General features: G+C 35.0%; 1 protein-coding gene across 1 annotated transcript; it reads right to left on the reverse strand.

The window, feature by feature from the left end:
• Nucleotides 1-6,953: 6,953 nt before the first annotated feature.
• On the reverse strand, nt 6,954-16,251 carry LOC117334252. Its single transcript, XM_033893759.1, has 5 exons — nt 16,177-16,251; nt 15,940-15,967; nt 15,358-15,666; nt 14,941-15,245; nt 6,954-7,992 (listed from the first exon to the last, which is right to left on the reverse strand). Exons 3-5 carry the CDS (start codon nt 15,659-15,661, stop codon nt 7,990-7,992), a joined length of 612 nt encoding a protein of 203 aa, XP_033749650.1. The 5' UTR covers nt 15,662-15,666; nt 15,940-15,967; nt 16,177-16,251; the 3' UTR covers nt 6,954-7,989.
• Between the last annotated feature and the right edge of the window lie 65 nt (nt 16,252-16,316).

Below are 16,316 nucleotides of genomic sequence, written 5' to 3' on the forward strand. Positions count from 1 at the left end.
GTTAACTCGTTATGTTATATGGTAAAGGTACATAGCGACATCGAATACCAAAACCATCGGCTTCGAGTAACCACGGTACAAAATTAGTGTAAAGAAAGATAACTCTATGTCTTTAACGCTCTTTGACAATCCAACTGTCATATAATGCAATATGCTGGAAATCGTTAATAATTTTCTTTTAGCATTTTTTAGATTATCATTACGAATATACATACCTCGAAGAATATGAATTTGTTTAAATGGCTGTTTTTGCCAAATTATACTGAAATAATTATATTCTGGAACTTTTTCAACATACAATGATATCCAACATAGGCGTTCATTACTAGAATAAAGGATGGATATACATGTATGTATTCATTGTCCTTAGTTATTACTGATGACGCGCAATCTAATGATTTTTTTATGTTGAACGTCAGCATAGAAATGGTCGCGGTGAAACTGTTATGTGTGGTTGCCTGTTAATGTGTTTTTGAATTCATTTTGAAAACAAAATTCTTGTTCACAGATGTAAATGACGCATTCAATAAAATGAATTATGTTATTGCAATATCAGCATTAGCAGACAAGGAGATAGATAGATAACAACGTACAACCAGCATTTGTCTTCATTTTCTTTAAAAAAATCTACAGATAGTCCGCTCCGCCATGTACAGATAGTATGCCTCAGCCACTCCCAAATGTGGAAGATTTACGCGGGCTACATATAAATTTGCAGAGAATGACGGTATATCACATTCAGTGTACAGGATGTATAAAAAATTATCATCGTTTTATACAATATCTCATATAGTCAGCAATAAAATGAATTTCAAGTAAATTATGCACAATTTAATATCTGCTTGAGAATAAAGCTTTGATTACACGTAGACTTATATCCAGAACGCACGGAGTAAATGATTTTGAAGAGAAAAACAAGGAATTAAAAGATAAATGTCGAGCTTAACAAACAATTACGAATTTTTAAATATCAGGAAATCAAATGTCTCACTTTAATGTAGAATTGGTGGCATTGATATTGTATCATTTACAAAACATATATCAAACAAGAGACTTAAATTAGAAATTGATATACAGTGTAGTGGAGCTGAACGCCAACCATATCGGACACGGACATATATTTCTTTCTTGTCATAACAGAAGGCTATGAGTAAACCGCCTGTAGGTCATGGTGTCGGAATTGTCCAATTGTCCCTTATATTAACAAGGGTATAATCAAAGTAGCTGTTCTACTATTTGTCTTTTTCACTTTAGACTTATTGTCAAAATCACAATGTGACAGTCCATGAACGGACACAAACCCTTGACCGTCAGATTAAAAGTCAGTCGAGAGACTGAGGTATACGAATTTTGATTCACAATTACGATTTAGCACCCACCCATTTTCGCTTAATATTGCCAATTTATTTCTTGCCTCTCGAGTAGAAGTTTTGATCCCTGTTGTACAATGATTTCCGTGATAATGTTACGTGATAATAATAAAAAGATGAAACCAAGCACCTAAGTTAAAAACACTACTTAATGATATATACAAAACTAAGTATGTTACAGAGATATTGTACAATAATTGGTGTTCAAGGTGTTGTATTAAATCAACAGTGTTAATTTCTTATCTGATAATAGCTGTCCTTGAGTAACCTTTTTCTATATGTTTCTCGATAATCAATGATGTTTATAAATCCATCAGGTCACTGTTCCAGGTAATTGATAACCAAACAGAATTCATAAAGGTCTCCTTAACACATGTAAATCAGTTCTCAGTATAAGGCAATTAATAATCCAAGATAATTCATATAGCTCTCCTTGACAATTGTAAATCAGTTCTGAATAGCAATTGGTCTCTCTTGTATTTATACACTATTGTCAATTCTTTTTCAAGTGCGTTTTCCAACCATCTCCTTTCTATAATTATCTAAGACATTTTTTGTAAACAACTACTTGTCAATAACAACTTGTAAACATAATATAATGACACATCTCTCTTCCAGAACATTCCAGGCCTATTTACATATAAGGTTGCAGGAGTTATATATTTCTGTAGGGGTTATAACCACTATAACCACTGGTATATGTATAAATACGACCACGGGACATCAGAGGTTACAAGTTAGTATACTATAGTCACGTTTTCGCTCGACATCATGATATCAGTAGGAAGTATTCTCGTTCCCCGTACGATATCAAAATAAGCATTTGCGATGCCCATTACAATTTGTATTTGACCTCGATTTGTATGGCGGGTGTCCAAGATCGGACAGAAGACGCTTTCCCTTCCCGAACATCCCTGTCTTGTTCTTCTGGACATGCTTCCTTGCGTTTTTATCGGTGTTAGTTGTTCCATAAGCGACTACCAAAACGTGCTTTGTTGAGAATTGTGCTCTGTATCAAGGGACAAGAGCACCAATGTACTATGCATGATATATATTTTTCCTAACACCATCATAGTTGAGTTTTTGAAATAAAAACATTTCCACATATTGAAGTTTTAAAATACATTTTATTTCTCTTTTCACAAGATAATGATTAGTGAAAACATTTACGATATAATACATGCAATTATTGTAGTGTTAGCAGTCGATACATAACACTGTCGAAAAGGACAAATATTGTTAAGTATTCTTATAAAAATACATAATTGCATTAGTGTTTTACTATTAGATGTATTCATCAGTTGAATTCAGTGTAATAATATTTTGTCTAGACCTATAATATTTGTCAATGTATAAAAATCTATCAGCAGACCATCTTGTACACTTAAGTAAATAATAAATTTCGTCACCAATTCGTTGACTATTACAAAATGACATTGTTTTCGTTTTTACTCTATCTGGGGCCATCTACCAGTTTCAACAGTATATTAATGATTGATTGAAATTGAAATTTACAAAAAAATGATAATATCTGTATCAGTTAAAGTATCCAACTAATTTATAACCAGTTATTCTTCATACATATAGCTTTATAACTTTTGATGAATTGTGTACATCATTCCCCAAGTTGTGTAAGTACAGGTCATACAGTGTACATGTAGCATAATAACATGTTTTATACATACATCAATGCATTCAGAAAAAAATACTGAATATCCCATAAAAAAAACATTAAAAAAAGCTGTTAACAAGACTTATTTATCAAACAGTTTATGGAATGATTAGCATTCGATTCGCCATAAGCCGGGTAAAATGTAAACACACTGCCTATATATAGTAACAGGTGTTAATATAAACATCATCCTAGGACAAGATCAGCCGATCAAGAAATGTATAAGACTGTATTATGACTTAGGCTGCCTACCTTCTCGTGATAGCCAATGTGTCTAAAACCTGGATATGGGAGCCATTCCATGCCGCCATATCAGATATTGCTAAACTATAACGTCCTAGAAAACATCAGGATATCAAACAAATACCAATGAACCAACAACTCAAGCTCTTCGGGCTTTAAATTCTCATACTGTTTTCCTATTATGGGGTATGATAGGCATGAGACTAGTATAGGCTAAGGGGCGGATCTACTTATTATATTTATTTACAAGAGATATTGCCGGAGACGTTATGTAGGTATGGGTAACAAGCCTATCACCGAACAACACTTTGAAATGCTGGAAAGTAACCGTCAATGGTATTGCAAGAAGGAAACAAAGGAAAATATCCAGTTTGTACTTCAGGTTTTTACAATGGTGACCCAGTGAAATCATTGTTACAAGAAAACTACAAGTGGGTTCCAAGTTTAAGAAGATTTATGGGGACACACTTTCCACTTGGCAATGAACAAGTTAAAAGACAGTGTGGATAAACACGAAAATCAAGACCACTGGGGAAAATAGCTTGTGACATCACTGAACGATTTGTTATATTTATTATGAGAGTGGTTTTCAATAAACGGTTAAAGATCTGAAACCTAACTTTCATTTAGCAGCAGTAAAATTAAGGTTAGTGGACCAGTGTTAAAAAAAACTACATTTAATCAGGACAGTTATCAACATTAACACTATCGTCTATGGCAAATATTTTGGTTCCGTGGTTCCTATAAACATTGCGCCAAAGCAGACACCAGGAATATAATCTAACTTAAAGAAGGAATTCCGAGATCAACTTTCTACTGAAATATAGCCTTGTAAAAATGTGTTAACATTACCGAGAAAATTCCAAATTTTACATATTATTATGGTAGTTAGGGTAAAAAATTTAACACGTAAATCTGACCTCGACAGAGAAAGAAAAAAATGCAAACCGACAAATACCTACATACGTACGGACAGAGAGATACCAACACAAAGACTCAAACCTTATACAGTAAAGCAGAATAAACAGCATCGTCGTACCCACATGTTCTGTCTACGTATATAGCATTTATTTGTTTATTGCTTTTTCCTTATGTAAACGAAATCTCAGAAAAAATTCAAAGTTGCACATTTTTAAAAATTTAATCATACGAAATACACATCTGTATTGCAACTATTACAAAATACAAGAACATGCATTATATTCCGATTAAATACAATATAGGAAGAATATTGATGAATTAAAATAGCCCAGGTTCATGGGCCTATTTGAATGTTTTGCTGGCATGAAAGAAATAGAGGATATCTAACAGTGTTTTCAGTAATACCAAATATATTTCACGAGTGGGGCTAATATTTTGATATTTTTCACGAGTGCGCAGCACGAGTGAAACATATCTAAATATTAGCCGCACGAGTGAAATATATGTGATATTACTGAAAACACTGTTAGATATTCTGTTTATTACATTTTTTATCAACGATTAACCTACCCCGTATGCTAATTAGGCCTACAGCGATAATTGGTAAACAAAAAATGTAGTTCCCCCTGTCCAGGTGCTGAGATTTATGTCGGGCTTTCTGATTGGTCAATTATTTTGGTATTTTCTCATCATTAATTTGATTGGTCAAATCAGCAAAAGTTATATTTTCACTAGTGATAAATATGAAAATTATCACTTTTATAGAATGAATAATTTTTGATATTTCACTGGTAAAAATGTTATAAATGAAATTATTGTAACACATGTAAGTGTTATGTTACCATTAACTAGATTTGATTCTTAAAAGGAAAATTTGGATTATTATACATGATAGCCTAATATACATGAATATGTATGACTGAAATATTTCATCAATTCAATTCAGATATTGGACAGCGAAAAAAATAAGAAAACTGACATTATCACCAAACAATTAATTCAAATCTAAAATCGATATACAGTTGAGTTTTTGTAGATTTGTTACTCAATGCTCAAACCTTTTGATTGTATACTTATTAATCGTATCACAACAAACACACAAAGCCAACATCATGAAATATCGAAAATATCGAAAAGAAATGTTTGCTATCGATCAGAACACTTCAAATATGGCTGCCTTGTGTTCAGACACACTGCTTTCTCGGCCGAGGGGAAGTAACTCCGATATATCAAAGTTGCATGGTTTCGGGTTGTTAGTATTTTATATTAATTGATTTGTTGTCGTTTTATACACAAATGAATTCCGATGCTAGATAGGGTAGGAGTAAGCGTATGCCGATATGAATGATGCAAAGAGACCCCGCCTCTAATATATGTACCTTGCTAAATCAGGACGTTTACGTACAATTAATGTACCTGACTAAACCAGGACGTGTACGTACAATATATGTATCTTACTAAATCAGGACGTGTACGTATAATTAATGTACCTGACTAAATCAGGACGTTTACGTACAATTAATGTATCTGACTAAATCAGGACGTGTACATACAACCTAAGTGCCTGACTTAATCAGGACGTGTACGTACAATCTATGCATTTTACTAAAGCAGGCCGTGTTCGTACAATATATGTACCGGACTAAATGAGGACGTGTACCTACAATATATGTACCTGAATAAATCAGGAGTTGTAATACAATCTATGTACCTGACGTAATCAGGACGTACATGTATACGTACAATCTATGTACCTGACGTAATCAGGACGTGTACGTAAAATTAATGTACCTGACTAAATCAGGACGTGTACGTACAATCTATGTACCTGACTAAATCAGGACGTGTACGTACAATTAATGTACCTGACTAAACCAGGACGTGTACGTACAATCTATGTATCTGACTAAATCAGGACGTGTGCGTACAATGTTTGTACCTGACTTAATCAGGACGTGAACGTACAATTAATGTACCTGACTAAATCAGGACGTATACGTACAATGTTTGTACCTGACTTAATCAGGACGTATACGTACTATTAATGTACCTGACTTAATCAGGACGTGTACGTACAATCTATGTACCTGACTTCATCAGGACGTGTACATACAATCCATGCATTTGACTAAAGCAGGACGTGTACGTACAACATATGTACCTGACTAAATCAGGACGTGTAAGTACAATTTATGTGTCTGACTAAATCAGGACATGTACGTACAGTCTATGCATTTGACTAAATCAGAACGTGTACGTACACTAAATGTACCTGACTAAATCAGGACGTGTGCGTACAATATATGTACCTGACTTAATCAGGATGTGTATGCACAATACATTGAATAAATAAGGACCTGTACGTACACTATATTGACTAAATCAGGACAAGTAGGTATGACTCTGGTTGTTTACTTGTCGATAAACCCAGTCAACAAATAAACGACATGGTTACCTATGTCCGTTTTCCGGTTGGTAAACTGTGTTCATCATTTAAAATGAGCAAACAATCAACATATCATACTCTCGAACAAATTGTATTGTATATGAAAACAAAGGTAAAATAAATGTAAACAAAAATTATGCATATTTAAAGATACTAATAAACTGTTTCAAAAATAATCGCAATACCCCAACAGAACATTATATTGCATTTGACATTGTCGGTCGTACTACATAATCTTGCTATTCCAAAAAACAAACGTCTTTTTGTTAGGGGAAAACAAGAATAAAACATAATAAAAAATAACAGGGCCCAGTTGTTCAAAAGGTAGTTAGCTGAATCACATGATTAGTTAACAATCCATTTTATCTTTATTTCCAATCCTGGGTGTAATTATTTCTTAAAATAGGTAGGTAGTGTTATAATTTAATAAAAGTTAGCAGAATTAGTTTACAAATACTTTTGTCCGGATTTTAAAACTGTTGTTTAACTGTGATAAGCCTAATCGCCATTTGGAACAACTGGGTCCAGTTCAACGACCTTATTCACCATGGACCCGATCGACGTTATAAAATGGTCATCATATAGTAACGTCTGGGTATATAAAAAAAACCTTGTTGAAAATATTGGTAAGATTATTGAAATAACAATATATGCAATATATCTACGATTACACCATTCTGATATATTCTAACGTTAATTTGTTTCTGAATATATTTACAATGAAAATGATAATATTCAGTATATAACATCATCTATGTACACAGACAGAAATCTTACATTGAAATGAAATCCTTACTATTGTTCAGACACTATAGACCAACAAATTATTATATATAAAATAGATTCCATCATCACATAGATAGATTAAAAATGTTGAGAAATAGCTCGTTTTTTTCTAAACAAGGCAGCATTAACATACATGTAATACACTGTGAATGCCATAGCGTCTGTTTCGTTATGTACAAAGTGTAAGCGTTTTAAGCACGAGCGCCTTTACATGGTCGGATTTGAGTTTCCCGTGAATGCTTCCAATTGGTTTATCAATTGTATTGTTGTTGATCAACTCAATTGCTATCTACAGTCACGCGTCCGGGTAGTATGTAGGGTAAGGGTCATGAAAAACACTGCCGATCCAGAATCACAACGTTAACATAAATTGACGTCTTTAACGTCACTGATACCAAGTCGGCCTTTCTTGACATGTTCTCTTGTGAAACCTGGATTCATCCCGAGAGATGTACAATCCGTTGTAATCTGGCCGCTTTTCCGCGTCAGAACATCAACAGACAGTCCGGAACTTGCTCCAAATCTCAAACATCTAATAGGCTGTCCTGCTTTCACTACAAAAACCATAAATAAGCCGTATGAAATATGATAGTATACACATAATTTTACAAATGTCTTTTAAATTTTCTAATTTCAATTATTGATAATACAATAATACCTACAAGAAGCGAGGTATTTTTCGTCTGATTGTTTCTTAGACGTAAATTATGACGGCTGACCTAGTCCTATAACTAAAGTTAGCATAGAATATAATTTAATTTCTACCGTCGTGATTTAGATGTTAATAAGATTTCATGTTCACTCCCTGGTGCTTCTTCAGCAATTTTAACGATTGAATGGGAACATTAGAGAGAAGATTTATATTCAATGCAAAACGCTAGCTAAGCAGGAAAAAAATCAGCATCTTATCTAATGAATGAAAATAATAAATCAATGGAAGTCGTTATTGTGGGAAGGATATATAGTTCATTTCATAAGAAAGACAGTGTTGTAAAGTTTAGCGAAATGCCTAGATGACGTTCTCTCTGCTGATTGGTTAACTCCAATTTACTTAACAGACCTTTATTTACCTCATTGCAAAAAGACGAATATGGTTAATATGATCAAGTTAAACTGTAATCCTACAGTTGTCCTGTAGATATTATGTTTCTACATATGTATATCCAAGTATTAAACTGTTAATGGATATAGACTTTGATATAGGCTATGTCTAAGTTTCACTCTATTCAATTCAATCAGATCATGGTTATTTATAAAATGTAATACCATACACAAACTCTCAAAGCAGGATCGCGTTGCCCGCCATCAAATGACCTGTATTAAATACATGTAGATTTGATAATATTGAGAACCAGTATATATGAAATCTAAGAGACATCCGTCCGGGAATTAAAGAAAGCAACGCTAAACTGGTAGCCATATTGCTTTCTGAATTGAACAAAAAGGCAAATCGGCACAACAAGAGAGACAATATAGCGTTGTATGACACTCATGTCAAATTAAAAGGAGAGTACGTCCAGATGTTACGAAGAGATAAAGCGTCATCAGCTTCATTGAGGAGACTCGTCATACAAATATAGGTTAAATCCGGGTTGTCAGAATCTTAAATCTATGTCATACTGAACCTTGTTTTAAAATATAACGACGGAAATCATTAAGAAAGAAGGTTCTATATGATAGTAACAATTGCCTTTACCTTTGCTTCTCGGGCTATACCTACCTTGATAAAGATTTTGTGTTTGTTTATAAATGGTAACAATGTCATAGACATTGACAGGCTTAATTCAGAATTCGTTCAGTGTATTCTCATATTTTGACAAATATATGAAGTTTAATTGCCTTTATTATATATCCCAAACTTAATGTACGTACTTTGTATATAAATCACTGATATAACACAATTGATAGCCAGACTACGTAGTTTGTACATCTCTGTAACAAATCAGTTTATACCCTAGTTACTTAGACTTACATGTTTCTTTTATGAAACATTATATTAGTTATGTATGTGGCTACAGCATGGATAATAATAACGCGTCAATCAGCCCACCGATTTGCATACAGTACGAGGAGGGTGATTTGGTACTCAAACGCTCACAGAGCGTTGACCCGCGCAGCCCTCCGCTCAGAATTTGCGCGGGTTCGCAGCGGGATTTGAGCGGGGTTTGAGCGGGCTTCGAGCGGATTGGCAGCAGATTCGGGCGCGGGCTTGAGCGGGTTCGCAGCGGGCTGGAGCGGTGTTGTAGCGGGCTTGAGCGGACTTGTAGCGGACCCGCTCGTCGGGCGGGCTTGTAGCGGGTTCGCTCGAGCGGACTTGTAGCGGACCCGCTCGAGCGGAATTGTAGCGGACCCGCTCGAGCGGAATTGAATAGGACCCGCTCAATCAGTAATGACGGTAAACTTTCAACAGCCTGGTGTCGATTAATTATACTTTAATTACCATGTATTTGTTTTCAGTTGTATCGTCCATCGTAAGTATTAATTGGATGATGCACCTCAATTATGAGATACAAATTAATATGTGTAATGTATTGCTAATACAATCGTTGTTATAAGTTGAATAATATCTGCAATGATGTACAATATGACAGTGTACTTGATGTCAGCCCATTTTGATAAAAAACTATTTGTAGGGAAATATTGTAGTTATTAAAGTTCAAATAGACTATTTTCATGCATGTGCAAGAACACTCACGAGTCATAAATCCAGTAATATTGGATATAGTCGTCATTTAGTGTTAGGAGCTGAGTCAATACATTGTAAAAGTATCCTGTGACTACTAACTGGTGACCGTCTTCTTTGGAAAAACGAAAATGTAATCTTTCTGGTTAATGGTGGACAATGAACCAAGTGTCCGCAGTAGCATTATTTCATTCTTACGGAATGGGGACGGGTCAAAAGGCGGTTTTGTCATCATTTCTAGAGTACTTAGGACGGTCGGATCTTGGTCAGAATTTTTGTGCATCTCGAGTGGGATATGGGGAAATTTGCTCAATCCGGTAACCATTTTAATAGTGGACAATGAGCCACGTGTCCACGGCAGCATTATTACAATTCTGATTTAGCTGACCTTTGTATAGATGGTGTTTTGTGCATGACCTCGGAGAGGCCACATAAGGGGCTCGTTATTTTGATCTCGACTTATTTTTGCATATACATTTGAAGTATTTAGCTAGCAGCATGTCTGTTTGAGAAAATTATCTTTCTATAGTAAGTTTCATAAACTTTACAATTATTTGAACATTTCGTAGTTTTAAATACACGGCTTACAGATATTGTGTATCATTATTTATGTGTCCATCGGGGACATCTCTTGCATGACTAATATCACGGACATACACTTGCATGTATATTACCGGTAGATATCGAAATCAGTGCTAATAGTTTCCCAACTATAGTAGCTAATCATTTAATTACTTTCTTATCAGAAAAAAAATCGTCACAAGTGCATTGCTCTACTCGAGCTGACTTGAGTTATATTTTTTGTAATCGTGTGATGTTGATGAGATGTATACTCGCAAGACAAATAAAGAATTGAAAGAATTGTTACCATTTTAGCAGCCTGGTACAAAATTATTATGCGAGATAAAGGATAATCGATTGCCTTCCTGATCTCTTTTTGACAGCAAAGAAATACTGTACATGTGGTACGGACTTCGATTACAAAACAGGGCATTATAGTATATACGTATGTATGTATATCCGTATATCTAATGTTGTATATATACTATTAAATGGAAATTGTCAAATAAAACACAGTTTAAACTATATAGACCACAGAATGATTGTGTGTGTAGTCCGATATTCTTTCTTTATTGTGAGAAAAACAATACATTGGTGTCATCTGTCATGTGTATGTGATAAAAACGTCAACAAAAACACATTTTAAACACATTTTAATCAATTATAACGACAAAATGTGAATATTTCCTGTCCTTTTTATTTCGGAATTAAAAAAAATAATTTACTGACTATGCGAAAGTCACCATTATTATCGAGACCTAACACCCAAATAATGTGAAGTATTTCGTCATTCACCGAGCTATTGACCAGTCTATTTTATGTCCGATGAAGCCTGAGATTAGATGAACTGTAATTGTATTAATTAATTCCTGTAAAAACGCAATCATTGAAAATTTGCAAAGAAATTACATATTCTAAATTATTACCGCTCAAATCCAAATAAAACTAAACTAAAAGGTCTGTTACAAGGTCATAACTATAAGTTCTAAATGGTTTGTCTTTTTTTTTCTAAAAAAATCTCTTCTTTGATTACGTGTATGTAATATAATCCTATGAATATTCATATATATGTACGTGTGATACAATGTTAATGTTCCTCATGTAACACATTTCCATGTGTTATAGTATCTAAATAAAACTGTGTATGGAGACCACGTGGTTAAAATCGCGTCATTTACAAATCATGATTGGAGTTAATCAATGTGATATAGATAAATCTTCTATACACAGGACAAATACCGGTCGTGTACGGTGTAGTTACCGGTATAGAAATGTTTTCACCTGCTGTTAACATCTGCCAATCACAGATTTTGATTACAATAGGGAGTCTACCTGTATCGCAGTGACCCCATCGGACCCCTACGGCTTTTTTTTAACCTGCGGGCAGAATGTTGTTACATAAGGATTTAGCCAGTATGTTTTCTTATCTACATCTACCTGTATCTCACCTCTTACATTTAGGTCTTTTAGAATAAGGCACCTGCCGTTTTCCTTTTGAGGCCGTAATATCGGAAGTAAAACCCGTTAAATCCGTATGCGATGATAGTTGTATTAATCATTCTTAAAGCATATACATATATTTCAGATTTAAATTAGGTACGTAATTAGTATTGTTGAAAGTTATACATTTATAATATGTACGTATTGGTTTAATGGTAGCAACATATCAAGATATACACATGCATTGAAATAAGAGCAATTACTTTCACTATATCTTTATATATACCCACCCCCACCCCCATCCCTTCCGCTCTCTCTTCCGCTCAAACCAATTTGTAAACATGTTAAAAATTATATTATATTAAAATATCATATTATGCCATCTTGCTGTATTTTTTTCATGTATACTTGTGTCGGGAAAGGTGGTTTTTGACCAATCTCTTAAATACATATAAATTACAATAAAAATATGTTTAAATAAAAAATCAGGGTACCTATTTATGTCAGGTTTCGTAAGAAAATAGAACACACAGTATCCATATTTTTAATTTCAACACATCTTATTAACGAGATGTTAAGTCAATAGGATTGGACATCAGGCATAGCCTATATAGATCGATATCGTGATACACTTATTTATTGATCTTCATATTACTTTAATAAGGACGATCTTGGATATTTTACCCAAACGTGCATATACAATTTACATATATATACACACAATACTAATCATAATAACAACATTATCCGTAATAAATCATGTACATGTATTTGTTTGTTTCAACAAGCACATACAAATGTACATGTATAATGTATATCCCCCCCCCCCCCCTTCCCATACCTTCACTCTCTTTGCTTTACCACTTTCCCTCTATCCTCATCCTTCCTCTCCACCTCATCTTCTTTATGTTATGGAATGTATGTGTGCGTGAGAGAGCGTGTGTTATGATTACGTCTTGTACATACTGTATTGTTTTATGTGTTGAGGAGAGCATCTTGTAGCCCTAGGGCTGTTTGTGATCCTCATTAAACAAATAAAGAATTAGAACATATAAAGATATTACAAAAATATCATATATATATATGAATGGATTGGACAACAAACTAAGCCTACATGTATCAGTGTATACTGCCCATCGCCAGCCGTCGAAAAACTGTCTCGGTACCCTGTACATTGCGCGTGTATTGTGCATACTACGACGTTTACCGTGCATTGAATACATTTGTAGGTAACTCAGACGGGCATGGCTACATAACGGCTGGCGATCGTACAATTCGACCACATTTCAAATCCTGCCTATATCAAAGAAAAGGTTTCATTGACAGAACTAATTGTCTTCTTTTTTCTAATACGTCATACATAACTACGATACTTTAAGTGGATATACCACGCACAAATGTATCAGTATAAGATAAATTATTGTTCGCGCACAGCGCCTCGTGAGAGATTAACTAGGGTACATGTGAAATATTACGTGACTTATTGCGAATTTATATAACCTTATACCAAAATAGATATAAAAATATATATTGCACTCATATTTTGCTCGGTTGTCATCGTTGTAAGCTTCGCAACTTGTAGATATGTACACATGTATGCAAAATAGATAAATGTTGGTGGTTTGATCTCTTAATCTTCCGTATGCTGCATAAACTGATGGTTTTGATTTCTATTATTCATGTAGTTAGTCTAATTAACATCCAAACTTAAATATTTCATCAACTATGTTTTTCCCCCATGTTATTGACACCAGCCAATATCAAATCTGAGAACTACCTTTTATTTGAAAATGGTCACCTTTAGATCGAAACAGGCCAAATTGCGTCATGTTCCTCTTTCATACGATCAAGCTAACATCTACATGTACTGTATGTACACCAAAAAGACAAAACAACTTAGAAATTTATATCAGAATACTCAATCTAATTAAAATCTGATGTACATTTGCATTTTGCACTACACTACTCTCCGTATGAACATTTTTAGATACAAGATGTTTTATTTAAAAAACAACTTTGTGTTTAACCCTTTTCTATGATTAATAAAATGTATTTTTTGTTAAACTAAACTTCATTACTCGCGCTACCAAATTTTTCTGGATTTGATACTTACACAAGCAGAAAACAACGCAAGCAAGTGGATACGAAACACATTTTGTAAACGTTACATTACATACTGCGAATGTTTCTGATGAAATAAATGGGTTCCTTCTTATTCATCGTTATATTAAAAAAAAATATTGCAGGATTTCTTGTGTCCATGTTACGGGAGCGGGATCGCTGGCTGAGCGGGTTTGCTGGCCCTCCGGAGCGGGATCGCTGGCTGAGCGGGTTTGCTGGCCCGCCGGAGCGGGATCGCTGGCTGAGCGGGTTTGCTGGCCCGCCGGAGCGGAATCGCTGTCTGAGCGGGTTTGCATGCCTTCCGGAGCTGAATGGCTGGCTGAGCGGGGTTGCTGCCTTGTCAGAGCAGAATCGCTGCGTGAGCGGGATCGCAGCGACATCGCTTGCGCGGGATTACAGCGGGATTGCAGCGGGGTTTTAATCCCCATCGCTCGACGGGCGCAAACGCGCTGTGAGCGTTTGAGTACCAAATCACCCTCCTCGTACTGTATTTCAAGTCACAATTCAAATACGTATTTGGTATGAACATCCTCAAACATGATATTGTCGTTGATAAACATCAAACGAACTGCGGGGGAATTTAAACTGACCATAAATGGCTGATATAACTTTCCTGTCTTATAATTATGGGATGTCTCAACATAATCAACATCGCCTTAGCGTTAATTTACTATGACAATATTAGGCATGAAATTACCTTTGTTTGAGTTAGGGCTTGGATGAGGGAATTGGTGTCCATGTCGCATTCCGCCATCGCAAGCAGAACTGTGTTTAGAGTAGGACGTCGACTAGGATTCGCAATAAACTCCTCAACCATCGCACTGATTCTGTTGAGAATTGTATCGTTTCTGAAGTTGACGTCAAACTCGTCCACTCTTTTTGGCGTTAAGCCGAGCTCAAGGAACAGGTTGAAGTACTCTTTGGCGTTCACGTGGTCGGCAATGACCGGAGCGTCATATAACGTTAGGCATTTCTGTAAAAATCCCTCTGACAAAGTGTCGCCTGAAAATAGCAGAGGTCTCACAAATCATATTTGATAGAATTATTTTCTTATGAGAACGAACTGAATGTATTCAAATAAAACTAAAGAATAATTTCAAGACGTATAACGTACCATCAAACAACGTATCCCTGTTGTCGTCAAGGATGTTATACAGTGTTTCTGGATCTAATCCATGTTCGGACATCGCATCTGCAACTCTTGTGAATGTAACATCCGCGTCCGTTTTAAGGAGGTGAATAAAGATCTTCGTTATGAGAGATCTAAAGGAGAATTCACGGTTTTCTGCCATCTTCTGTTCCAGTACGACAACAGGGCAGCCCAGCTTGACAAAGAAAGTCTGATATGAAATGCCGATGTGCCTGGACAGTCGACCCATCTCATTGACTGACAAATTTCTATCCGGTAGATCCTTCATCGAGTCTGCGAAAATGTTTTCATCAATATTTAGTGTGTGTTTGTATAAAAAAGTGCATCATAATGCGTACAAGTAGAATACAGTACTATTCGAGATTTATTGCAGCTAATCGATGAAGACGAGAACAATAAATTATAAATCCATTCCTAATCTTCATTGTGCGTTGTTATGTTGTTTTCATATTGTGGTTTTACAAAACATTAAATTGATGACAACAACATGAACAATTAACGTATCATGTTGACGATCAGCATTTAAAGTCCGCAGGATAGACTTACCGACATGTCTCCTCTGGGTACGCGTCCTCTGAAACACAACAAATCAAGTTATTATCCTTACCATCAAATATATTCATTTGTTTAGTACAATTCACTGACAGTTTATCTAGCAATAGTTAGTATACTGCTCTTCCATAGATCCCTAAAAATATCTTTGCCATCTTTCCAATGAATTGAAAAATAAATAAAAGTATGATATCATATATTCATTATGCAAACGATTAACAGGTTATATACCTTCTGGTCTGGGCGTTTGAACCAGACGTGTATGTCCTCTCTTCCTAGCCATCGAATCTCATAAGAACTGTGGCATTGTAGGGTTTTTGAACCAGTAAAAGATTAGTAAGTACTGTTCCAAAACTTCATTGAAACAACAT

This window comes from Pecten maximus, chromosome 9, assembly GCF_902652985.1.
Source record: "Pecten maximus chromosome 9, xPecMax1.1, whole genome shotgun sequence".
Lineage (NCBI taxonomy): Eukaryota > Metazoa > Mollusca > Bivalvia > Pectinida > Pectinidae > Pecten > Pecten maximus.

Bases quoted from the DNA above. Each gene is read 5' to 3' on its own strand.
- LOC117334252 (XM_033893759.1), bottom strand. From the start codon at position 15,661: ATGAAGGATCTACCGGATAGAAATTTGTCAGTCAATGAGATGGGTCGA. The intron at 15,246-15,357 runs GTACGTTATACG...TGCTATTTTCAG, and splicing joins CAGGGATACGTTGTTTGATG to GCGACACTTTGTCAGAGGGA.